Source organism: Rattus norvegicus, chromosome 14, assembly GCF_036323735.1.
Source record: "Rattus norvegicus strain BN/NHsdMcwi chromosome 14, GRCr8, whole genome shotgun sequence".
NCBI lineage: Eukaryota > Metazoa > Chordata > Mammalia > Rodentia > Muridae > Rattus > Rattus norvegicus.
In genome coordinates this window covers 80,552,763-80,578,220 of record NC_086032.1, presented here as the reverse complement: position 1 = coordinate 80,578,220, position 25,458 = coordinate 80,552,763, and the positions used below count along the sequence as shown (strand labels likewise).

Genomic DNA, 25,458 nt, shown 5'->3' with positions numbered 1-25,458 from the left:
ACTTACTACATAGTCTAAGCTGTTCTTATTACTTACTCTGATCCTTTTGTTCCAGTCTCCAAATGCCGAGGTTATTGTTATAAACCACCACACTCATTAAATAGTGTTTTGAAGAGACTCTTGTGCTCTGATGTGACATAGCCAGAATGTACAGTCTACCCAAATGTTAGCCAGCAGACAGATTCATAAAGGAAATGTTGAGCATAGACACTGGGTTCTGTTTAACAACCTCCCCTGCAGAGGAGGGGTGGGTAAGGGGGGAGGGAGGGAGGGGGAGAGGATAAAAATTTTATTTTAGATCTAGACAAGGTTCATGTAATCCCAGAATTTTTTAAAATTATGTTTATTTTATGTGCATTGGTGCTTTGTCTGCATTTATGTCTGAGTTTGTCAGACCCCTAGAACTGGGGTTACAGGTAGCTGTGAGTTGTCATGTGAATTCTGGGAGTGAGTCCTGGAAGAACAGCCAGTGCTTTTAACTGCTGAACCATCTCTCTAGTCCCCCCGCCCCCTTTTTGTTGTGTGTGTGGGTAGTTTCAAGCCAAACTTTCTCTACATAGCCCTGACCATCCTGGAACTCACTTTGTAGACCAGGCTAGCCTCAGTCTCACAGAGATCCTCCTTCCTCTGCTCCTAAGTGCTTGGGTTAGAGGCTTGTGCCTTGATCACAGTCTTATGTGCTCAAGTCAGTTAATCATACAGATCTTGAAAACGGAGTTTGGAGAGAGTAGGGAGGAGAGACTGTTGGAAGAGCTTGGTCAGTAGCTGCTTAGCCAAATTAGATAGTAGGAATAAGATTTGGGTTTTGTTGCAGAAATGAAAGCTATAGAGAACAGTAATATATATTTTAAGGGAGTCAGAAAAGTGTCTTTTGTTTTTTTTTATTTTGTTTTTATTTTTATTTATTGTTATATGAGACTGGGTTTTATGTAGCTTATGCTAGCTTCAGACTATATCAGTGTTTTTCAACTTGTGGGTCACTACTCCCTCTCATAGGAGTCATTCAGCCTGCATATCAGGCAAGTATGTACAGTTCACACCAGTAGCAAAACTAGTTATGAAGTAGCACTGAAGATAGTTTTAAGATTTGAGGTTACCATAACGTGAGGAACTGTATTAAAGGGTCACGGCATTAGGAAGGTTGAGGACCACTGCCCTATGTAGTTGAGGCTGGTTTTGAATCCTGGGCCCTTTGACTTTCTGACAAGTGTTGGAATTACAAATGTGTAATACTGTATCACACTCTAAAGACAGAATTCCCCCTATTCCTTTTCTTACTTCTTTCTTCCCTTCCAACTTCTCTCTTTCCCTCAAATTCATCCATTCTTTCTTCTCTTTCTTTCTTTCTTTCTTTCTTTCTTTCTTTCTTTCTTTCTTTCTTTCTTTCTTTTAAAGGATTTGGGATCAAAAGTGTCTTGTGCATGCAAAGCAAGAATGACATCTCTAGCCCCAGAAGGATTTGAAATATACTATGTAATATACACTTGATATACTATCTACCAAAGTATCATGATGTATGCCATCTACTACTGAACATGTCAATGGATACCATTTCCTGAAACATGACAGTGTATGTCATCTACTGAGCACAGCAGATATCATCTATTCCTGAGCATCACAGTGCATATTATCTACTGATACAGTAGTGTATACCATCTCCTGAAACTTCACACTGTGCTCATTCTATTAAAACATCGCATGGCAACCGAGCAGTGGTGGGCAGAGGCAGCAGATTCTGAGTTCCAGGACAGTCAGGCTACACAGAAAAACCCCATCTTAAAAAAACAAAAGGGGTTGGGGATTTAGCTCAGTGGTAGAGCGCTTGCCTAGCAAGCGCAAGGTCCTGGGTTCGGTCCCCAGCTCCGAAAAAAAGAAAAAAAGAAAAAAAAACAAAAAACAAAAAACACCCAAACCAAACCAAACAAAAACCCCAACCAAACTAAACAAAAACTATTACCCGGTACATGGTAAATGTATACAATGCTTTTAAGGATTGGGCATTGTGATGGTTTGTATATGCTCTGCCCAGGGAGTTGGCACTATTAGAAGGTGTGGCCCTGTTGGAGTTGGTGTGTCATTGTGGGTGTGGGCTTAAGACCCTCATCCTAGTTGCCTGGAAGTCAGTCTTCCACTAGCAGCCTTTAGATGAAGATGTAGGACTTTCACCTCCTGCACCATACCTGCCTATGTGCTGCCATGTTCCCACCTTGATGATCTTAGACTGAATCTCTGAACCTGTAAGCCTGCCTCAATTAAATGCTGTCCTTACAAGAGTTGTCTTGGTCATGGTATCTGTTCACGGTAGTAAAACCATAACTAATATAGGCATGTAGTTGGTTGTAGAGAGCCTGCAAGTGGGAGGAGCCCTGGGATGGTCCACAGCACAGGAAAAACATTAAAAACAGTAATGGGGGGGTTGGGGATTTAGCTCAGAGGTAGAGCGCTTGCCTAGCAAGTGCAAGGCCCTGGGTTCGGTCCTCAGCTCCGGAAAAAAAGACAAAAACAAAAAAACAAAAAACCAAAAACCAGTAATGGGTATGATGATGCATGCCTGTAAGCCTGTGCACAGGAGACTGAAGCAGGACACTTGCTGCAAGTTTGACACCTCAAGCCTTGGCTTCAGGGTAAGAGATGATCTGAAACAAATAGTTCCAATCACTTCATTTTTGTCTTCATTATACTGATCTCCTATGGCCTGTACTCCTGGACTTGCTCTGTGGGTGCCGGAGATCTGAACTCGGATTCTCAAGTTTGTGTGGCAAGTGCTTTACCAAAGGAGCTACATTTGTCAGTTAAAAAAAATTATTTTATGTGTATGGGTGTATGCCTGCATGTATGTTTGTACCACATGTGTGCATCACACACAGAGGGTAGAGGAATCCATTGTATTCCTGAGAACTTGTAGTTACAGGTGGTTGTAAACCATCATGTGAATGCTTACAACAGAACCCAGGTCCTCTATAAAGAGTTGCCAGTGCTGCTAACAACTGAGCCATCTCTCTGAGCCCCTGCATTTCCTCATTTTAATGGTAATACATCACACCCCCCATGTCAGATGGATAATGTAATAATGTCATAATGAGGGTTGAAGGACGCGTGTGTCATACAATGGTGTAACCTAATCATACTTAAAAAAAAAAAGGGATGGCAAGTACTGGCCATTTTGACTGGTAATCACTATGCTCAATGGTCTAGACTTCAGATTCTGCATTTAAACTCATGACCTATATGTAATAATTTAGCATCGTATTTGGTTCTCTGGTAAGCCGGAGTAGATTTTTAAAAATAAATTAACAAATGTGTGAAGCCACAGGCCAACAAGTGTTAAGCACTTGCTAGAGGATGAAGAGTGGGTAGTGAGTGTCAACCAGTGTTGTACTCTTTTATGCCGTGTTCTCTGAGCAACTATAATTTTCAGTATTGATTTAGAAACAGTGTTTTCAGAGCTTATGGACTGTCTGTTTCTCAAAACAATGCAAAAGGGGGTGGGGGAGGCTTCTCCCAACAGGGAGATGGAATTGTAATTGAAATTCAGGTTTCCTGACTGCAGAGTTCCAGTGCAGTTTTCCTTCTCACTACTTCTAACATACAGACTGATGGTGACTTACACTGAGATATGAGAAGTGTTCTGCTAGTCTGTGGTTGTTTATTCCAACACAGTCTTGATTTTTTAGGCATTATATTTAGAAATAGGTAGGTACAAATACAGAACTCATGCTGACTAAATTTTGTTGGGTGAGGGGCATATGGTTCTGGGATAATGTTTTGTTATTTTCTTCTTCATTCTGTTTTATAACAAATTCCGATGATTCACGTGGTTGGAACATTTATCAGTACCAGTGTTACTAATCTGAGAAGTCACATCAACATCATGGAAAGGAACTTAGTTTAGGAAAGATTTTCAAACAAAATTCACTTTTTAGGATTCTGCATGTCTCATGTTCTTTTTTTCCTTCACTATTGTCGTAGTTGGTGATTTTTTTCATGTTGGTTTACTTTGTTGGTACATTTAATTAAAAGTTTTATTCCTAGACAAGTAGTTCTTAATGATGAAGTCTATGTAACCTCAGCTATTCTGGTCTACACATTACAACTTTGCTTTTTAGCTGTTGATTCAGAGGTGTGAATATATATGGTCATGCCCATTGCTAGCTACCTGGTGTAGCTGTTCGCCTATTGTGTATAAAGAATCCTAAATTGTGGAATTGGGAAGGATTTTTTTCCCCCTGGATTGTTCATTAAGCTTAGCAGTGAGAGAGTATACTTTCATTTAAAGTTTAAATTTTAAACCCTTTCTCAAATTTGTCTATCTAACCACAGGAGACCAAGTTCTGACCACAGGAGACCAAGTATCATGTATTGCTCATTTATATAGAATATTCTGTATCTAGTGGGACTGTTCTTCAAGACCAGAGGTCCTTAGCTATCCTGTAACTTGTTCTGTAGACCAGGCTAGTCTAGAACTCAGATCCACCTGCATATGTCTCCTGAGGGCTGGAATTAAAGGCATGCGCCGTCACCACATAGCTACAAACTTTAGCCATTTAAAACAAGTATCAAGGAACATATTTGAAAGGAGCCTTCTCTCCAAGGCTGGAGATTAGACTTATGGAAGATAGAATTATAATCAGTAGGTTGTTCAGGGTTTCTGGGTTGGTCCTCAGTTGGCAGGCAAGTCAGATCAACCTGGAGTGTAACAGCTGAGAGTGAGGGATGGATGAGCACACAGAAGAGAAGAGAGAGCTGCCAGAACTGGCTAGAGCACAGCTCATGCAGCAAGGGGAAAAATTATTCACACACACACACACACACACACGTAATTAAATATATATTAAATAAAATGAGTCAGGGCAGCTCCAAGGTTGGCTAGTCTTTCAGTGCTGAGGGACCCTGGTAGGTGGAGGCATGAATGGATGGGGCTTAGGGGAAAGCAGCAACAGTAATTAGGGTTGGGATACAGATTCATGTTCTGAAGCTCTTAGTTATTACATTGCTATTCCTAAAGTTCAGAGGTAGAGAAAAGTACACATTGTCAAATATTACTCATCCCTAGAGGCAATGTGTTTTTCAAGAGCCTATCTGTAGCAGACTCTGAGAGGAGGGAAGCCTTCCCTCCCAGCTCTGTCTCTCTAGCTCCCTCTATTGATAAGTTTTAATTACGTTCTTATAGAAGGGCTTTGTTTTTTTTAACATGGTACAAAGGCCAAAGCCATACTTTATGTATTTTTTTTTTTTTTTCAAGACAGAATTTCTCTGTGTAACTCTTGATGTCCTGGAACTCACTTTTTAAGACCAGGCTAGTCTGAAACTCAGAGATTAGCCTGCTTCTCTAGGCGAATGCTAGGATTAAAGGTGTGTACCACTATCCCCAGTATTTGCTTGATTTCAGCAGGCTGTGCAATAGGCTATGCAATAGAGTAGGACATTGCCTGCTTATTCATGAACTTTATTGGGATGTAAGTCCAGGAGCATCAGTAAAAATCATAAAATGAGACCTGGTGCTTTTCACTTAGTAAGCAGAAAGAGGTGCTGAAGCCAAGAGGCATTATGTCTGCAGCCAGCATGGAAAAATGTGAGCAGGAAGGTGCACCAATTAGCAGCAGTTCATTGCCTCTTGGCTCCACACATACCCACTCTCGTATGTGACATTTGAGGTGCCCTCTACTGATTGTCTCTTTTTGTCAATTCTCTGTGCCTTCTCTACATTTCAGTAGAATTACTATGGGCAGCTTTCTGGCAAATTCTTTGGCTTCCCATAAGAGTCCAGTGTTACTTTCCACAGGCATTGGGTGCTACCAGCACATAGAAGATGGCTCCCCTCCCCTCCCCTCCCCTCCCCTCCCCTCCCCTCCCCTCCCCTCCCCTCCCCTCCCCTCCCCTCCCCTCCCCTCCCCTCCCCTCCCCTCGTCTCTTTTCCTTTCCTTTCCTTTCCTTTCCTTTCCTTTCCTTTCCTTTCCTTTCCTTTCCTTTCCTTTCCTTTCCTTTTTTTGAGGCAAGGCTTTTAAAAGTTGATTCTGGCCTCAAACTCCTGGGCTTAAGTGATCCTTCTGCCTCTGCCTTCTATGTAGCTGGGGTTATAAGCATGTAACATCCCTAGCACCTACATAAAAACCAAAAACAAAAACATGTAGAGTAGCATGTACCAATAATTCCAGTACTGGCAGGTCTTGAGGGCTTTCTGGGCAGAGAGTCTAGCTAAAATGATGAACTCTAGGCTCAGTAATAGATCCTATCTCAGGACTATTAAGATGGTTCAGTGGCTAAGGTACTTGCTGCTAAGACTTAACAACTTGAATTGTAAGGAACCACGTAGTAGAAAGATTGAACCAAGTCTTGGAAATTTTCCTCTGACCTCTACACTTGTGCCATTTCACACTCACACAGAGAACAAAATATAAATAAGTAAATAAAAATAAATAAATAAATATTTAAATAAATATAAATAAATAAATAAAAAGCAAAAAAAGGGGAGAGGATGGGTACTGATAGAGAAAAACACTCAGCTTCTGGCCTCTTGTCTGTATACATAAGGGTGAATGCACCCTCCTGTATACTTGTATTCATAGGGGTGCATATATATATTATATATATTATATATATAATAATATGTTCATATCACAGACAATACTAGTATGAATGATATGCATCAAGTTTATTCTTGAATATTATACCTCAGGTCTATGGCTGCTCCTGTATTTACTCTTGTTTCTATCGCTCCTCTTCTTTACTAAGAATCCGCTAATGTTTTTCAATGGTATGTGGCTCCTACTCAGATTTGTTTTGTTTGAGACAGGATTTACTTATGTAGCCCTAGATGTCCTAGAGCTCCTTATGTAGACTAACTAGGCTGGCTTATAAATTCACAGAGATCCATCTGTCTTTGCCTCCTGAGTACTAGGATTAAAGGTGTTTGCCACCACACCTAGGTTCTTTTTTTTTTTTTTTTTTTGGTTCTTTTTTTTGGTTCTTTTTTTTGGAGCTGGGGACCGAACCCAGGGCCTTGCGCTTCCTAGGCAAGCGCTCTACCACTGAGCTAAATCCCCAACCCCCACACCTAGGTTCTTGATGCAGCCTTTGTCTTTTGACTGAGCACTCAATAGTGCTAAAGTCTCTGTTGAGCTGGGTGTGGTGGCTGAGATCCCACCCTTAATCCCAGTAACTGGGGAGGCAGAGGCTGGTGGATCTCTGTGCATTCTAGGCCAACCTGGTCTACAAAGCTAGTTCAAGGTCAGCCAGGGCTGTTTAGCAGAGAACCCTGTCTTGAAAAACCAAACCAAACCAAACCAAACCAAACAAAACCAAACCAAACAAAACCAAACCAAACAAAACCAAACCAGACAAAGACATTTCTCTCCTAGAGAGGGAAAATTGCCATTCCTACCATGATGAAAGGGTCCAATATAGTCAACCTGTTATTGACAGCTGCCTACCTTCCCTAGATGTTGTACAGATTAGCTGTCAGCAATGGTAAGGCCAACTCCTTGATGGGTATGCATGTTGTTGAGCCATACTGTTTTTCTTTTTTTTCTTTTTTAGATTAAAAAATTATTTATTTTATGTATATGAGTACATTGTAACTGCCTTCAGACACACCAGAAGAGGGCATCAGATCCTATTATATGTGGTTTCTGGGAATTGAACTCAGGATCTCTGGAAGAGTAGTCAGTGCTCTTAACCACTGAGCCAGCTCTTCAGCCCAAGAAGCATTGTTTTAATAGACTATTTTTAGGTTCTTGCAAAGTGAGTAGAAAGTAAGAAGTCAGTCTCTTTCCAACCCACAGCCCCCGTGGGATTATGTAGTATGCAGCCTTAGCAGATTTTTTTTTTTTTTTTTTCGGAGCTGGGGACCGAACTCAGGGCCTTGCGCATGCTAGGCAAGTGCTCTACCACTGAGCTAAATCCCCAACCCCAGCAGATTTTTTTTTAAAGCTTAGTAATATATATGTACAATTTTGCCTGTCCTCTTCATGACTTGATAACTCATTTCTTCTTGTGTTCATTTACCTGCTGAATTAAATCTTTTTTTTTTTTTTTTTTATTAACTTGAGTATTTCTTATATACATTTCGAGTGTTATTCCCTTTCCCGGTTTCCGGGCAAACATCCCTGTCCCCCCTCCCCTTCTTTATGGCTGTTCCCCTCCGCATCCTCCCCCCCTTGCCGCCCTCCCCCCAACAATCTAGTTCACTGGGGGTTCAGTCTTAGCAGGACCCAGGGCTTCCCCTTCCACTGGTGCTTTTACTAGAATATTCATTGCTACCTATGAGGTCAGAGTCCAGGGTCAGTCCATGTGTAGTCTTTAGGTAGTGGCTTAGTCCCTGGAAGCTTGAATTACATCTTGATTGCTTCAGATTTTAGCAGTTATGAAAGCTGTTGTAAAATATCTGAATGGCGGTGAATTACATGGGAAAGGCAGAGTACCACATCTGCCTGTCCATTCATCTGTCCATACATCCATCCATCTATCTGTCCCTCCCCCCCCCACACACACAGATGCACACATACACACAAAATCTGTGTATGACTTTTCATGTATATGTAAACTTTCAGTTTATTGATAGATACGAAACATAGTTGTTGGATCTAGTGGTTAGGGTTTGGTTTATTTTATAAGTCATTTTAAAATTGTCTTCTCAAATGGCTGTGCCACTTTGCATGTTTACTAGCATTTGGTGGTATTCTGGATTTTGTTCATTCTGGTAGGTTTTTAGTGATGTGTGTGTGTGTGTGTGTGTGTGTGTGTGTGTGTGTGTGTGTGTGTAGAAGAGAAGATTGAGTGGCTTTGTTTCTGTGGACAACTTTGTTGACAGGTAGTTAAGAGGTGGATGAAAGGGCTAGATAGATGGCTTAGTGACTGCTCTTCCAGAGGTCCTGAGTTCAAGTCCCAGCAACCACATGTAGCACACAACCATCTGTAATGAGATCTGATGCCCTCTTCTGGTGTGTCTGAAGCCAGCTACATTGTTCTCATATATTATTAAAAGAAGTGGATGAAAATGCAGTCAAGATGAGGATGAAGGGCCTGAAGAGATGGTTTAGCATTTAAGAGGACCCAAGTCAATATCCATGTCTGATCAATCACAGCTAACCTGCAACCAGCTCCAGAGTTACCAGATGCCTCTGACCTCTTTGGGCATCTGTAATTACGTGCACATGACAGTAGGTTAGTTGGTGGGGGTGGGGGCGGTGTTGGTCCCTGTGGCTGCTGTGCTACAGGTCTTGGGCCACACGGAGAGGCTGGACTTGGGAAGTTGACCATGCTTACCCCCATGCAGCAGCCCCTCCCACCGCTGCTTGTGGTTGGGCTGTGGGAAGCCACTGGACTCTGCTCCCCTGGTGGGGAAGGGAGATCTGAGGGCAGGACACAGCCTGAGAGTTCGTGGGCCTGCAAAGATGCTGGGGCATCTGATTCTCAGGCTCTTGGGTATTAGGCGCTGCTGGGATGCCACAAATGAGCTGGGAATGGAATGGGGGCCTGCGGGACTGGATCTAGCCTAGGGCCCAATGGGAAAAGGGGGGAGCCCCGGCTGGTTCCGCTGGATTAGTCCTTGGCTGGACCATATCGAGCTTGAGCTTGGCTGCCACTGCTGGCAGCACAGGGAAGTTTTCTTCAGGAGATTAGAGGCTTCTAATGGTTCTATGGTTCCCCATGGTAGATTCCGATGAAAAGAGACAGTTCATGGTTTTAAGGCGTTTACTGTCTTGGTGGAAAGTGGGTGAGTAAAACTATACTCCACTTCTCAGGGTGGGCCTGAAATTAAATATCTTGCAGGGATGAGTACCTGAGGAGTTTCATTGGCTGTCTTCAGGCCTTTAGGTACCTCATTATAATGGAGATCTGTCTTGAGTTTATAATCCAGTACCTGTAAAGGGGCTTGGGGCATTGCCCTTACGTGACTGATGGCCACAAGTCTATGAAGGACTGCGGCTAGTGACCGGCCTGGTTTCCTGGGAGTCAGGCAAAACACCTACCATCCCTTTCAGGGTCACTGGGGGTTCAAGCCTCCTCAACAGGGAACCAGGATGCTTTTTACTGTCTCACACATGCCCACACACAATACATATTTAAAATAATACAAATAAATCTTTGTTTTAAAAAAAGAGGAGGATGAGACAGGAACAGCATGTTTGTGTTCTAAAGGAAAGATGGAAAAGCTTTTGCTTTTTAAAAGTGAGGGAGGGGGGGTTGGGGATTTAGCTCAGTGGTAGAGCGCTTGCCTAGGAAGCGCAAGGCCCTGGGTTCGATCCCCAGCTCCGAAAAAAAAGAACCAAAAAAAAAAAAAAAAGTGGGGGACGGGTATAACTGGAGTCCTTGGGTGATGGTGGGCATGTGACTGACACATACCCTGGGGAGGAGTAGTTTGGTTGGTAGTAGTCGGAGAAGAGCAGATAAAAGATGATGATGAGTGGGCTGGAACTCTGGGAAACACAGTGTCAAATAGTTTGCCCAAACAGAATGTTAACCCTTTCCAGTCTGTAGTGCACTCATGCTTCTGTTCTCCTTTAGGTGTCTGTGCTGTGTGAACTCCCAGGCTGCTTACTCCACTGCCTTTCTTCCCAGGCACTCCTGTGGACTTAGAGCCTTAGTAGTTACATCTTCTCTGTGATGAAGGTTTCTGGACCTTCTTACATTTTCAGTCTATGGACCATAAAGTTTTTCTACAACCAAGCTTCATCTGTGGTCACCTTTTTCAGAGGGCATGGATTAGATTAGATTAGCCTGGTGTGGATGTCCTTCTGACTGAGTTTTACTCTGGAAAATAAACTTTAGATGAGAACAACATCCAAGCTGTCCTTTGTTTCTTTCCACTGGTCTAACCTATCCTATCACTTGGGATTCCCCTATGGTATTTAGTCATTGACTCCTTAGGCCCTGTGAATTTCACCTTGCTCTTCTTTATTCTGAACTCTAGTCTTTACTCAGAACTGCCTGTAGCAACATGTCTATGTCATTGTCCAGAGAGTTCATTCTCATACAGTAAAATTTCTTTTTAAGATGGATATTGGGTCATGTCTGCTCTTGTGTGAGAACCAGAAGTCTTGGTGATGTGTCCTTTCTGACTGTGCCCAGCTGCTACAGAAGCTTTAGATCCTGGCCTGTGTTTGTGCTCGCACATTGTATTCAGATGTGTGTGCTGTTCTTTCAGCTTTGTTTCTCTTTCAGGTGGACAAGTAGTTTCCTTTGGGTCTCTGCTTTGTGTTTTTCTACGTACTGCTCTTGGTAGATCAAACCTGTAGTCTCAGCTACTTGGGAGACCAAGGTAGGGGGATTGACAGAGCCCAGGATTTTGAAGCCAGTTTGAGTAATACAGAAAGATACCATCTCAAAAACAAACACAAAGGCTAAGAACCTACTGCCTATGACTCTGAGCTTACCTTTTCAATATCCTTTAGAAGAACAGGGTCTCTGTTCTTTGCATTTTGTTCTTGCCTCTCCTAAAAGATGGCCCAGAGTAGAGATTTCAGATGTATTAGGTGTCTTTTTAGAGCTGTCCCTGCTCCATCTCCTCTCAGGCCTCCATTCTGGCTCATCAGATGTCTTATCAGCTCTCCTGCAACCTGGGGCTGGTGCTCTCCCCAGCTGCTCTTTCTTCAGCGTCTGCTCTCTTTGTGCTTGTTCTGCAATATTTCCTGACAGAGGCCTTCAGTGCTACCTAAATGAAAGACATTCTTCCAGCACCAGCACTCAATCAGTTGCTCCTAAGGCATATTTTTTACTGACCTCTCTTTTTACTTGTTTTTTTTTTTTTTCTGGTTCTTTTTTTCGGAGCTGGGGACCGAACCCAGGGCCTTGAACCCAGGGCCTTGCGCTTCCTAGGTAAGCGCTCTACCACTGAGCTAAATCCCCAGCCCCTACTTGTTTGTTTTTAAGAAAGGCTTTAGCTCAGACTGGCCTAGAACATGTATGCCTTAGTCTCAGAGTGTTAGGATTGCAGCTAGCAGTCTAAGCTCTGATGATCTCTGTTTTTGCTTTGGTAGGGATATTAGCTCTTCCAGATAGTGAATAAGTAAAACTTACTACTGTGTTCTGGTGCCTAGGCACATGGTAGGTTCCTAGTGAGTACAGGTTGAGCATCTCTGATCTAATACCAAGTCCAAACCATGTCAACACGAGACTAAGAGAAAGTTCCATCACTAGATCCCATGTAATAGTTGCAGTCATAGTGCTGATGCACTTAAGATATGGATGTAGTGACACTGGCTTCTGTATGTATAAGGTACATCTGAAACAGAAAATTTTCATAGTCATAAATTTTGGGCCCACCCCAAAATTATTTTAAAATATTTTCAAATATCCTAGAATCTGAGTAAAATTGAAATCTTAAATACTTTTGGATCCATGTATTTGGTAGTTAGTGAGTGGGTATCTTTTGTCAGCTTTGGATATCATATTACATTTCTGGCCTGGCTTTTGGTACACTTGTGCCCAGCATGTATAGCCTGTGACCTCTGATCTGACGGTTGTGTTCTGTCTGTTACGAGAAAAAGACAGGCTTACGTGAGATGAGTTTTGAAATTTTCATGTTAACATATGAGGACCTTTGTATAGAAAAAAGATGAATACTCTTGTACTATTTTGTTTGTTCTTCAGTGGGATTCTGGGCAGGAGAGTTTGTAGGCTATACTGGGGACTCTCCTCGCCCCATCCCACACTATGTTTTATGAGTATAACAGGTTCATATTGTTTCAGCCATTATCAGAGCATGTAAGTGTGAAAGACACTTTTCTTCACTCATTAATTCATTTATTCAGCCCCAGATTTTAGCCCCAGTGCCTCTGTGTAGCCTAGGGCTCATTTGGTAGCTCTGATTATTGTGGGTCAGTTGTATGTGTTAGTACACATTCATAATCTGGTTGAATGTCGGTAATATCTAAGGAGAGACATGCAAGTAAGGGAGATTTGAGGAGTTGGCTTGGCAAAGACAGCTGAACACTAGAAAGGAATGAGATGTTCTTCCTTCTCATCTGATGGCTGTGATAGGAGAGGCTGAAGAGGGGTCTGCTGTCTTCCTTTGCTGGCTGCTGAGTCTCTGTGCCAGCTAGCTCCTACAAGGTCACACCTCCTTCTAGGGTTGCCCTAATACTGCAGTGGACAGTAATGCTATAGGAGAACCCATTTTAGTTAACTGCTGTGAGTTAAAGTCTTGTTCCCTTTTTGGTGGTCTTAGTACTTTAGGTCTGTTTCCAAACCCACTACCCTTAGCTTTTTTGTATATTCCAGAGAATCCTTTGCTTCAGGCCTCTATTCCCACATTGCCCATAGTTTTGAAAAAGCAGCTGTTGAAATTAGGCCATGAATTCAGTATTGTGCCTTGGGTCTTAGGTATGCAGCTGCCAAGAGATTGTTTTCTAGAGTCTAGACCAGGAATAGCCCTCTTCAGATATGCTTCTAAGCCAGAACTGCTGCTCGGTGCAAGACCTTGTGTGCATATGCATCGGGTATGGTGTTTCATGCCTAGTTGAGTTCTGCAGATCCGTGCTGATGGGTTTTCCAGGCCAAAGTAATGCAAAAGTGTAGGTGAAGGGCAAAGTGCTTCTTTATGTGTTTTTATTTTATTTGAAATATCACCAATTTCTAGAGTACGAGGTTCAGCTTCATATGTTTTCAAGTTAATATTTTTCTATATAAATATACATATGTATAATATATATTTAACAGTCTTGGCTTCCTGGCTCAGGTTTTGAAAATAGAATTTTTTTTCTATTCCAGACTCCTTTTAGTTTTGGCATGAATCATAGGACACCACCCTACCCCGCTGGGGATTATTGTCTTCTATGCAGAAGTGAACGGAAAGACTCTTCATTCTTAGAGAGTGGAGTTAAGACTGCGAGCAAATTGGCCCTTTCCATGGCTCCCAAGGGCAACAGCGTGCTGCACCTGCCGCTGTGGGTATGCCCAGACTGCCGGAGGACTGTGGAGAAGGAAGAGAGGCACAGCGGTCTTGACCAGCCGGTGAGTGGCTGCAGCTTTGGTGGGCCTCTTGCTTCCCTCTTGTGGGTGGTGGGCTAACTGGCAGTGAAAGGAAAGGCTTTCCATCTGCCATCAGAAAGCTTCCTTCCACACTGTCTTTTGACTTGTGCCAACAGGGATGTCTCTCCTGGCCTTTGCTAGCCACACCAGCAGTAGGGGAAGAACATCTGCTTCCCTATCTGCACAGTCAGCAAGCTGGCCAGTTTGGTACTTTTTGGCTTTTGCATCTGACCTCAGGGTTTCTTTAGTGATAAAGATTCCTGAAAAGCTAGTAAGACTTTCATGTGTTTAGTTCTAGACAATCCTGTATACTGGTAAATATCTGAAAATTATTTCTGTAATGCACTTCAGAAGCCTGACCTTCATCCCCCTTGATTCCAGGCCTTTCCTTCCTAGTTTTAAGTCTTAGTGACCACTGTTCCCATTAGACTTTCTTTCTTATCTCTTTGTGTTCTAGAAGATGGCTTTTTCAACCATTCCCATATTCAAGACTCTTCTCTTCCCTTTTATTATTTTATTTTTCTTCTTTCCTTTTGATTGCTGAATGCAGGAAATTGTTTTCTGAGTGACTTCTGATCTCTTGCTTCTTGTGGCCAGCAACAGGCAGGAATCTCTATCTTTTGTTTTCAGATTAGTCCCAGTGGAGTTTTGAGAAGCATTTGGCTGTAGTATGAATGGTTCTCCACCTCCAAGGCCTAGTCCTCTTCGTCATTGGCCATTCAGGTGGCTGAAGAAAACCCCCAGCTTTAATGCCAGTGTTAGTGGCAGAGTGACTAGTCTGGGGTTTCAGTGCTGATCAGACTAGAAGTTAGTGTTTATCTCAGCTCCTTCCCACAAGCCCTGTTTCCTGCTTTGTCTCTCTTCCATAGCTCTGTCTCTGATTAAATACTTCACTTCCACAATGTGTCTTTACTGTAGAATAAACTCCATCAACACAATTACTTTTGTGTCTGTTTTAACCAAGAGCAATTGACCTAACATATCTGGTACTTAAAATAATTATATTAATTAGTAGATAAATGAATAAGCAAAGGAATGAAGAAAAGCTCCTGTAATTTCTTCACCAAAGATTCAGAGCATGATTAGTCTGAAATTTTCTTCTCAGATTTTTTCTTTCAGTTTCATATAAATTTTGATCATTTCCCCTTCTTCCAGTTACCTTCCCTTTTCCCTCTTGCTCCAAAAACCTTTACAAGTGCCCTCCCACTTCCATGGGTTTTTTTCCTTTCTTTAAGCCAGGGGTTTGATTAGGGTTATTGGCATGAGTGTTGGAAGTGGGACTTATTTATGGGAGCATAGACAGTGGCTTTGCCAGTGAAGAAAATGATACCGCATCCCAGAAACCATTAGTAATAGCTCTCCAGGATAGATGGAAGCCTTATGAGCTCCTTCACAATCCACCTGTGCAGGTATCCCTTTTCATATTCTCCCTCCCCCATTATGTATATTTTTATCCTTTTAAAATTGTGTGTGTGTGTATGTGTGTGTACATGTACGTGCGTTCATAGGCCTTTGGGTTGTTTCCATATTTAAATTGTTTTGGGAAAACTTGTTTTTTTACAAGTCTACCTGGACATTTTTTCTCCATGTTGCTATACTAGTCTGCCATCTGTGGTCAGGGAGTGTTGTGGATTGCTGTTTGTATTTTCTGTTCCCTCAGCAATCCACAACAAGGGAGGATGTCTTCTTTGAGCCCTCTTGACTTGTAGTGTCCTTTAAACCTCATAACATGAGTTGTGTCTCTGTTTTTGGCAGAATTTATGTGGAACTGGCATTTCCATTTCTTCCTTAAGTATTCTTTTTTTTTTTTTTTCGGAGCTGGGGACCGAACCCAGGGCCTTGCGCTTCCTAGGTAAGCGCTCTACCACTGAGCTAAATTCCCAGCCCCTTAAGTATTCTTCTTGCCTATGTTTCCCCCATTGTGTTTGGTCAAATGCCAGGCAGTCAATAGAGAGCTGGTGATGCTGTTACCCATCAGCGACTTTGGGAGGCTGAATACATATATTTACTCATTCTGGGGATACCAAGTTACACGTTATCTCACACTGGAGAGACTGGGAAGTCCAGTAGTTGTTCTATCCACAGGCTAAATGTCTCCAGGGTCTCAGTTAGTTGCTGTAGTCCTAGAGAATTACTGGAGAGCTGCTGATCTTCAGTTAGTGCTGGAATTCTGAATAAATTGGTTGGTTCTACTACTGGTAAAGGAACAGGATAAATAAACCGGCCGTTGAGAGTAAGGGCAAGATATTTCAGGTAGATCTTCCTACTTCAAATAGTCATGATTAAGAGAGTTCCTCAAGGAATGCTTAGTGGTTTGTGTTTTTAGTTTGTTCAAGATGCAGTCAAGTTGACAATCATGAATAGTCCACACACTCCAGATAGCATTTCTTCTGTAGCCACTCATTTCCAGCCACATTCATGTAAGTTATCTATCTATCTATCTATCTATCTATCTATCTATCTATCTATCTATCTATCTATCTATCTATCTACACACAGCATCTCTCTCTATATTCCTGACTGTCCTGGAACTCTCTTTGTAGATCAGGTTACCCTTGAACTTAGAGATCTTCTTGTCTCTGTCTCCCAACTGCTGGGATTAAAGGCATTTGCTCAAAAGGCAACTGTGACTTTCTATATTTTTATTTATTGTATGTGTTGGACTTTTTCCATGGTCCCAGAAAAATTTATGGGAGTTGATGTACCATGTGGATTCCAAGGATTAAACTGAGGTTGTCAGGCTTGGCAGCAAGTGCTCTTACTCACAGAGCCATCTCGCAGGTGCGGCCCTCTTACACATTTGAAAGTGTGCTGTCTGTCATTACTGTCTCCAGCCTGGGCATTGACCAGCAGAGCTTCTTGCTCTTCTCTAGCCGTATTGATTTTATCGTGATGCTGTATGGTTAGAAATTAGATATATATTAGCGATGCTGCATTCAGTTAGCAGCACCTGCTAATTCTGATCCATGGTTGAGTGTCATAAATGTTGCATATGTGTCGACCTGGGTAGAAGGCTCTGTCTGTATCCATTACTACAGCTGTTTCTGAACTGTGTGCCAAACCTTTTTCCAGTCTTGATTTGTGTATGTATGCTTAATCTAATTTCTGGGTGAGATCACTTAAAATCTTATTCTCTGTGTATTTTTGTCCTTTTCTTTTCTTTCTTTTTTTTTTTTAAATAAATGTTTCCAGTCTTGTTCTACATGGTTTCAGAATGTATACTGAGTGATCCCGTTGAAACTACTGAATCCTTATACATTTTCTTCTTTATTGTACGGGAACCTCAAGGAGGCACCTTCTTCCTTTTCTTTTTTTTTTCCCTGGAGCTGGGGACCAAACCCAGGGCCTTGCGCTTGCTAGGCAAGCGCTCTACCGCTGAGCTAAATCTCCAACCCCAGGCACCTTCTTCCTTAAGGGTGACTTTTCATGCTGATTTATAACTTTTTCTTCCCTCTTCTTGCCTTCTCCCCTCCTTCCTATGTCCTTTATTTTCTGTCTCTGGGTAGTGTGTTGTACTCAGTAGAAAGGTAGACTTTCTGGGCATGGTAGTATACATCTTTAATACCATTTGGATCACTCTTTTTTTTTTTTTTTTTGGAGCTGAGAACCAAACCCAGGGCCTTGCGCATGCTAGGCAAGTGCTCTACCACTGAGCTAAATCCCTAACCCCTGGATCTCTCTTAAGACAGAGACCAGTAGCTCTGAGTTGGAGACCACCAGCCTGGTCTATTTAGTGAAGTCCAGTGTGGCTAGAACCTCATAGTAAGACCTTGTCTGATAAAAGGAAGGAAGGAAGGAAGGAAAGAAAGAGGGAGGGTGGGCAGGCTTATTTGGATTTTCTGAGTTTGTTCTTACTGGTGAGTTAGGCCTAGTTGTTTCCTGTAGATGTGTTGGGTATTGACTCTTAGCCCAGAGAAATCAAGTCCTGTCCCTTCCTCAGCTTAGGTCCACTTGTGGCTCTAATTTTTAGGATTGCCTTCCTGCTGAGCTGTTGATCACCTTCTGGCCCCTGTGAGTAATAGCACTAAGCATCTAAATCTAGACATTTTTCCAAATGTTTAAGATTTCATAACCATAACTATATAGTATTCATTCATTGTAACTAAGGTTTGTTGCTGTGTACTAGTCACCTGTGTGAATATAATACATTTGAGCTTCCAAATTTTGCTGTGAAAGATTATTCTTTTGGATCACAGTTACAAGTGCTTTTTTCTGTAGCTGGGTGGAAGGAGTTCCTGAGGTATAAAGATTTACAGCGAAAGCTTGATTGTTAAGTCGGATGTTGTATTCTCATAAACAAAACTGATTAAACGGTTAGAGTGGCAAAGTTTGCATTTTTTTGGAGCTCTTTTTTTTCCTCTAAGTTGTCTTCTGTATGCTGGCTCGTCTTTTGATTGAAGTGCTAGAAAAAGTACTGCAGTGGCCTTTTCATTGGTTTTAAGTGCCCTAGGCATCATCAGACTAAGATGACTCAGTGAGTAAGAGTGATTGCTTGTGCCTGTCACCATTGCTTGTCTTTGGCAGCTTTTATTTCTTTCAGTGCTTGGTATCAGCAAGGGTTAACAGTGAGCAAGTGGAGGAAGCAGCAAGCTCTTCTTCTCTAGTGTTACAGTATTTTTCTAGGCCCTTTGGTATTTCTTGGCCCTTGGTAGCTGTCAGTGTTAGAGGTCTCAATGTACATCTGAGACTGTGATCTCAGAAATTTGACATCTCAAGCTTTTCACTCCATTCTTCCTCTCCTTCTCTTCCTCTCTCCCCCTCCCGTCTCCTGTTGCTCTTCTTCTTGCCCTGGCTCTGGAGACTCCAGCTACTGTCATAGCTGACCTCTTCCACAGCTTACCACCACCATTGTTCTATTGCTTCTTTCCCTATGTCGAGTAGCCTTATATAGATAGCCCAGGAAAGGGTATTTGGACCAATCCAGACTATTTGTTTAGGCCACATCCTTGCCTCATAGCCTGTCACAACAGTCCCTCTGAAGACCATCAGAGGAAGTGGTAGAAAAGATAATCTAGAATTCATATAGGCTTGTGATAGCAAAAAGTTTTATTCAAACTGTTTCAAACAGCACTGGCAGAGGCTGTGCCTTCAGACAGCCATCCAGTCAGCCTCCAGTGCATTAGTTTTCTCAAGTCATCTTTGGAGTGTTCAAAACCGCTAGTGCTGGTGTAAGGTTAATCCACTTATCTGACTGATAACCCTTTTGCTCAAGGTAGGTAGGGTAGCATGGAAAAGTCCAGCATCTAAGTGTTGGAAGTCAAATATATATCAAGTTTGCTTACAGTCTGGGAGTGATGGCTCATACCTTTAATTCCAGCACTCAGGAGGCAGAGGCAGGTGGATCTCTTGAGTTAGAGGCCAGCCTGTTCTACAAGATGAGTTCCAAGCTAGCTAGGACTACATAGAAAGACCCTGTTTTGGGCTGGAGAGATGGCTCAGTGGTTAAGAGCACTGACTGCTCTCTCAAAGGCCCTGAGTTCAGGGGTTGGGGATTTAGCTCAGTGGTAGAGCGCTTGCCTAGGAAGCGTAAGGCCCTGGGTTCGGTCCCCAGCTCCGAAAAAAAGAACAAAAAAAAAAAAAGGCCCTGAGTTCAAATCCCAGCAACCACATGGTGGCTCACAGCCATCTGTAATGAGATCTGATGCCCTCTTCTGGTGTGTCTGAAGACAGCTACAGTGTATTCACATAAATAAAATAAATCTTTTAAAAAAAAAAAAAAAGACCCTGTTTTGAACAGATACACACACAAAGGTTGCTTACAAATAAAATTTTATTTTATCATTCATGTTATTTATATTATTATTTTGAGATGGGATTTTACTATGTAACTCTGGTTGGCTTAGAACCACTATTTAGACCAGGATGACCTTTAACTCAAGAGAGCTGCCTGCTTCTTCCTCTCAAGTGCTAGGATTAAAGACATGAGTCATCATACCCAGCTACAAATACAGTTTTAAAGAATTTATTATTAGCAGTAACAGTGATTTTAAAAAAATATTTTTTAGGGAGAATACATGTTTAAAGATTTTTATTGGAGCCAGGCAGTGGTGCCCGCCTTTGATCCTAGCACTCAGGAGGCAGAGCCAGGTGGCTCTCTTTAGTTTGAGCCCAGCCTGGTTTACAGAGTAATGTCCAGGACAGCCAGGGTTGCACAAAGAAGAGAAATTCTGTCTTCAAAAACGGGGAAAAAAAACGAGAATTTTTACTGAGCCATTAATCATTCTGGTAAAGACTGATAGTGCTAAAATGCTCAGACATAACTCATATGTTAATTAATAGGAAAATTGTTAATTTATTATAGATTTTTAACATGCAACTGTATTCTGTAATTCAGTTCAGTTGCTTGAAGTTTTTCTATAATGTAATCTACAGATGAAAGAATTAAGAATGAAAATAAGGCTAAGGAGAAATGTATTCAGCATACAACCATTTAGTTGCATAACCCCAAATGTTCATATGTATGTGCATATATATTGTGTGTGTGTATATGTGCATCAAAAGAATATCTCTCTTATAGTGCTTTTTCTATGACAGTGCTCTTCTAAGTATTTCATATAATAATTCTTTCAAAACCTTACTACCATCCATACAGGGACAGCTCCCAGTTTTATAGATGAAAAAAGTGGGCCAGGAAGGTTAGTTTTCTAGAATGAAACAATTAGAAGAGGCACCGTCAGGTTCCAAACCACAGTATTTTGATTTCCCAGCCTGTCCTTTTCACCCTGTGTGCTCTGTTGTTTGTAATGACTGGATACCTTTATTAAAATATTTGAAGTGTCTTTTGGTACTGTATATATAGGAAAGAAACAAAAAAGGGTTAGTGGGGAAAAACAAGTACAAATTCCAAGTAGAAGAAATTGACTTGGAATATCTTTAAAAATGCTTTAGAATTTTATACCTCATATTGTAGTAAAAAATATAAAAATGGTAAAAAGGGACAGAGACTAAAGGGGTAAGCACAAATTAAAATTATGGTTAATATGAGGGTTTCTTCCCTAGACTGTTTTGTGTGCATACACACGTTCATGTATGTGGAGGTCATGGGTTGACATTGTGTGCCTTTTCCAGTCGCTCTTCACATTATTTTTGGGAACTTTTAAAAATAGAGTATGATTTATGGCAGTGTTGTTGTATTTCACATAATAATTTATTCAAAACCTCAGAGTCTCTCCTAAAACCTGAAGCTCACTCATTTGGCTAGATTGATTGATTGATTGATTGATTGATCAGTACACCCCAATGTACTCTTTCCTTCTCTGCATCTTCAGTAGTAGGATTACGGCATGTACCACTGCTCTTGGCTTTTGTGTTGTGGGGACACTGTTCATAGGATAGAACTCAGGATCTCATGTTTATATAGCAAGCACTTTACTGATTAAGTCATTTTTCCTTTTGTCAGAATTCATAATCTTTAATGTGAGCACTAGAGTTCTATATCTGTCCATCCATCCATCCATCTACTCACCCCCCCCCTCCATCTCCCCAATTACTTAGCTTGAGGATGCTGTATGTTGTTTACAGTGGAGGAGGAACACATAAATCTCTTTGTAATTACTGTGTAAATTAAATATTTAAATTTACCCTGAAGTTACTTGGAGAAGTTATCTGATTCTGAAAGGGAAAGAACTTTCTCAATTGGGAGAAAACGATAATCTTGACCTTCACTCTTGCAGCATTAGGCCAGCTACTGGCTTGGTTTTTGGTCTTTTCTTGCCAAGATGCAGTTTTGCTGTTTCAGAATTTGCTCTTTTGAATTTATGTTTTCCTTTTGACATAGCAGTTTCAGAGTCCATGATCAGCGTGGTGGCAGGCAGGAAAGATGATCAGCGTGGTGGCAGGCAGGAAAGCAGGGTGCTGGAATAGTAGCTGAGAGCTTACATTCTTCCCTTCAAGATTGAGTCAGAGAGACTAATAGTGGGGTTTTGTTTGTTTGTTTGTTTGTTTGGTTGGTTGGTTGGTTTGTTTTTCAGTAGCACTTAAATCTGCCATTGTCCCAAGGAAAGGTATGTCCTGTTCCTCTTGCCTGTGCTGTCCTCATTTTGTTGGCATTTTGATTGTCTAAACTTCATCAGAATGCATTCAAAGGCAAACCTCCAAACTCTTCCACATTGCTTACAAAAACCAGCTCTGAAGCCTGTGACTCAGAGTCAGGTTTATCATTCTGCTTTTCTTGTTCATCGCTCTAATCAAGCACCTGATGGAAACAGCTTGAGGTCAGAGGTTTATTTGGATCTACATCTTGAAGGTACAGTCTGTTGTAGTGGGGAAGATCGGGTGGCAGAAGCAGTAATCTATGGTGACGGAAGCGTACCAGGCATCTGTGTAGGGGCCAGGAAGCTGGCCATTGCAGATTTCATATTGCCTTGTGAATAGAAAATAATTGTCATAGTTCTAAAGATTGTGTCCAGTGTGGACAGAGCCTAAATCAGCACTGTAAAGTACCACATTCAGGGGTTTAACATGGAGTTCCTGCAGCCCTGGGTATCCTTTCTCACTGGAAAATGTCACGTTAGCTGTGGTTGCTGTGCTAGCTGTCACTGTAGGTGCTTGTGCATAATGTGAGCAGGTGCACTCACATGCTATTGCAGTGTCAAACATAAAAACACCAGAAAGGAAGGAAAGCCAAGATTTCAGATAGCAATTTGTGAGAGAAGAGATTGTTCATGGTTGGTGTGCCAAACAGAACTTGGCCAGCAGTCAGGCACTGCATCAATAAATAGTAAATCTTAACACAGAGGAGAAAGTAACCAGTGGCAGGCAGGAGATCATCAGATACTCAGATCTTTAAAGTGAGCCCTGAAGAACATCCTGGTAATTGTCAAGAGAAACCAAAGCTGTGGAACTGAAGAAACCAATTTGGAGTGGATGTCGTTATGACCCACTGAAGAATAGAGGGTCCTTATCAGGGTGCTGCAGGCCCAGTTGGGTGTTAATAAACCTTCCTTCCCTGGAGAGAGAGTATGTATTCCAGTCCTCATTTCTTCTCTCTCTCTCTCTCTCTCTCTCTCTCTCTCTCTCTCTCTCTCTTTCTTTCTTTCTTTTTCGTGTTCCTCTATTCAATCTTGGCTGCCACAATCAGACAGACAGAGAGTGCAAGGAAATTGTTTTCTTACATCTGTAATAGACACCTTAGCCCCATTTCTTTAAAGACAAAGATGTCTGGTAGTATGAGTAAGGGAAGAAATACACAGGTAGTTAACTTTGGGGTGTTGTTCTATCATCCTCTGCCCACATTTGAACATTGTACCTGTTACTTACACAGTTGACATGTGTCTATTCATCATAGAGAGGCAAAATATAAATAAACGAACAAAACCACCAAAAATGGCTTGCTTGTTGTGTCTGGGTAGGGGATCTTTTTGTCTGAGACCTGTGCTACAGATCTACATTAGGCCATCAGAAGGCACACCCAGGTTAGTGTATGTGCACTATAGGCAGAAGAACAAGTACAGTGACACAGAGGCAGAACCTTGTCCTAGACAAGTTGGAAGACTTTGATAAGAAGCAAGGAATGTATTACAAAGTGCTACAGACATGAACAGAAGATTTTAGGCAGAGGAGCCCATGAACTCTCTCTGGCTCTGTTTGAGAGTGGATAAGGGCCTGGCAGTCCCCAGGTGAGACAGGGCTTGTACTGAGTGGCAGGTTGGGGATGTGCTAGTCTGAGGTGAGCATAGAAGTAGGCATGAGCTAGGAGAGAATAGTCAGCCCTGTACTTTTAAGTGGCTGATCTGCTGCTGTTGAGAATATCTAGTGATTCTTAGCACCAGAAAAAGCTGTATCTGCCCTCTAGGCAAGGATGATGACAGTCATCTGTACAAGAGAGTATAGGAATAACTGTGGTAGAGGCTATGTTTCATGTCCTTATACTTCTCTATTCCAGAGTAGAGGAGGAGGTGGTCCAGGAAGGAGACATTTAGGACCCTTGTTCTTGTCAGGCTGTCTGTGGCTTTTTGCCTAAAAGTACTTGCTCTACGTTATGTGTGACTGGGTCACAGTAGCAGGAATACTTATACTAGTTACTTATTTCCTTTGGTCTGGGATGCTTAATTGGGCCTTCTCATTGTTCAGTGTCTATTTGTGTGGGTTCTTTGCTTGATGACAGCTCCTTCGCCCATGTGGTAGTGACAGTACAATTCCCTACTGTATGTATCTCTTGGGCAGGAAGCTCTTGGGCTCTTCCACTTCAGAGTCTAATACTAGTGTCCATGTGCCAAACCTTTGAAGCACATTACCCTTGAGGTGTCTGTTTCTTGTCCAGCAGTAGCCTTAAGGTGGTGTAAAGGGGTTTGTGTGTATGTTCTATAGGGAACAGAAGGTACTGGAAACATTTCTCAGATCTGGCCCTTTCCCTTCAAGAAGCCAATTTTATGCCTCAGTGTTTTACTCTCTCAGTTAGGATGTTGTCAGAGCAGGCTGGCTCTGTTGTAGGATTGAATGTGCTCCAGTATTCTAACCTATCTTGTCTGCCCAGCATGATCTCAAGCCTTCTTGTCCATGGTCAGAGAAGGCAGTATAGGTAGGCTCTGGGCCCACTGCCTTTGTTTTTCAAGAAGGTGTGGTCATATCACATCTACTAGAATGATTATCACATGCTGGTTAGGGCACTGGAAGTCAAGTTGTTTTTCTTTTCTTTCCTTTCTTTTGAATAAAATTTGTTGGATGTTGTCGTGTGATGGTAAAAACCTTTGGAAGTAAGAACAGCATTGATCCAGATAAAACATGGAGTTTGTTGCCTGCCTATCCAGTGAGCTGCACACTGAGGCAAGAAAATGCAGGCTGCATAACGAATTCAAGGCCAGCCTGTGCTGCTGTATAGTAGACTCTGTCATTTGATAGTCCCTTTTCAGACCCCAAAAGCTTGCTATATAGATTTCAGTGTTTGTGTTGGAACATTTTTCTAGTAGGCATTTTTGTTGTTTTAAGATAGAGTCTTTCTGTGTAGTTGTGGCTGTCCTAGAACTCTCTATGTAGATCAGGCTGGCCTCAAACTCAGAGAGATTCACCTGCCTCTGCCCACTGAGTGCTGGGATAAAAGTCGTATCTGCCTCTAAAAGGCATTTTTTAAGAAGTCAATAGACAATTGATGTCATAAATATAACTAGTCTGTTGTATTCTATTTTTAAAACAGGGCCAAGATTTTCTCCTTCACTCATCACTTGGGGGTTCCCAGCCAGAGACCAGTGGTGCTGGGAGGCTGGCCCTAGGCACACAGACCATGACCTCATCAGGGCTAGGCACCACACCCTCAGATGCCTGTTCATGTGAGGCCTGCAGTGAACGCAGGTATGTATTGTGTTGTGCTGCTTATGCTAGAGTCATGGGGTATGTAAGAATATGTTGTGCTTGTCTGGGACATGGGTTTCTTTTGACAAATAATATGTTTGACATATCCCCAAGTGTATGACATGACTTTGCTATTTATTATGAGGGAAAAAACTATACAAAAAGACAAAATTATTGCCCTTGAGGAACTAAACACCAGTA

General features: G+C 42.0%; 1 protein-coding gene and 1 pseudogene across 4 annotated transcripts in view; one reads left to right on the top strand and one right to left on the bottom strand.

The window, feature by feature from the left end:
• Positions 1-25,458, top strand: part of Fam193a (family with sequence similarity 193, member A) — a 126,345-nt gene that overhangs the window by 28,866 nt on the left and 72,021 nt on the right. For 3 of the 4 annotated variants that reach the window (NM_001427458.1, XM_223536.10, XM_039092826.2), the window contains exons 2-3: positions 13,711-13,953; positions 25,103-25,257. In NM_001427458.1, the coding sequence (NP_001414387.1) occupies positions 13,711-13,953; positions 25,103-25,257 (398 nt within the window). The remainder of the gene's footprint in view (positions 1-13,710; positions 13,954-25,102; positions 25,258-25,458) is intronic. The other variant, XM_063273154.1, reaches the window with a different exon arrangement.
• LOC120096838 (small nucleolar RNA U13) lies at positions 3,050-3,146 on the bottom strand (annotated as a pseudogene).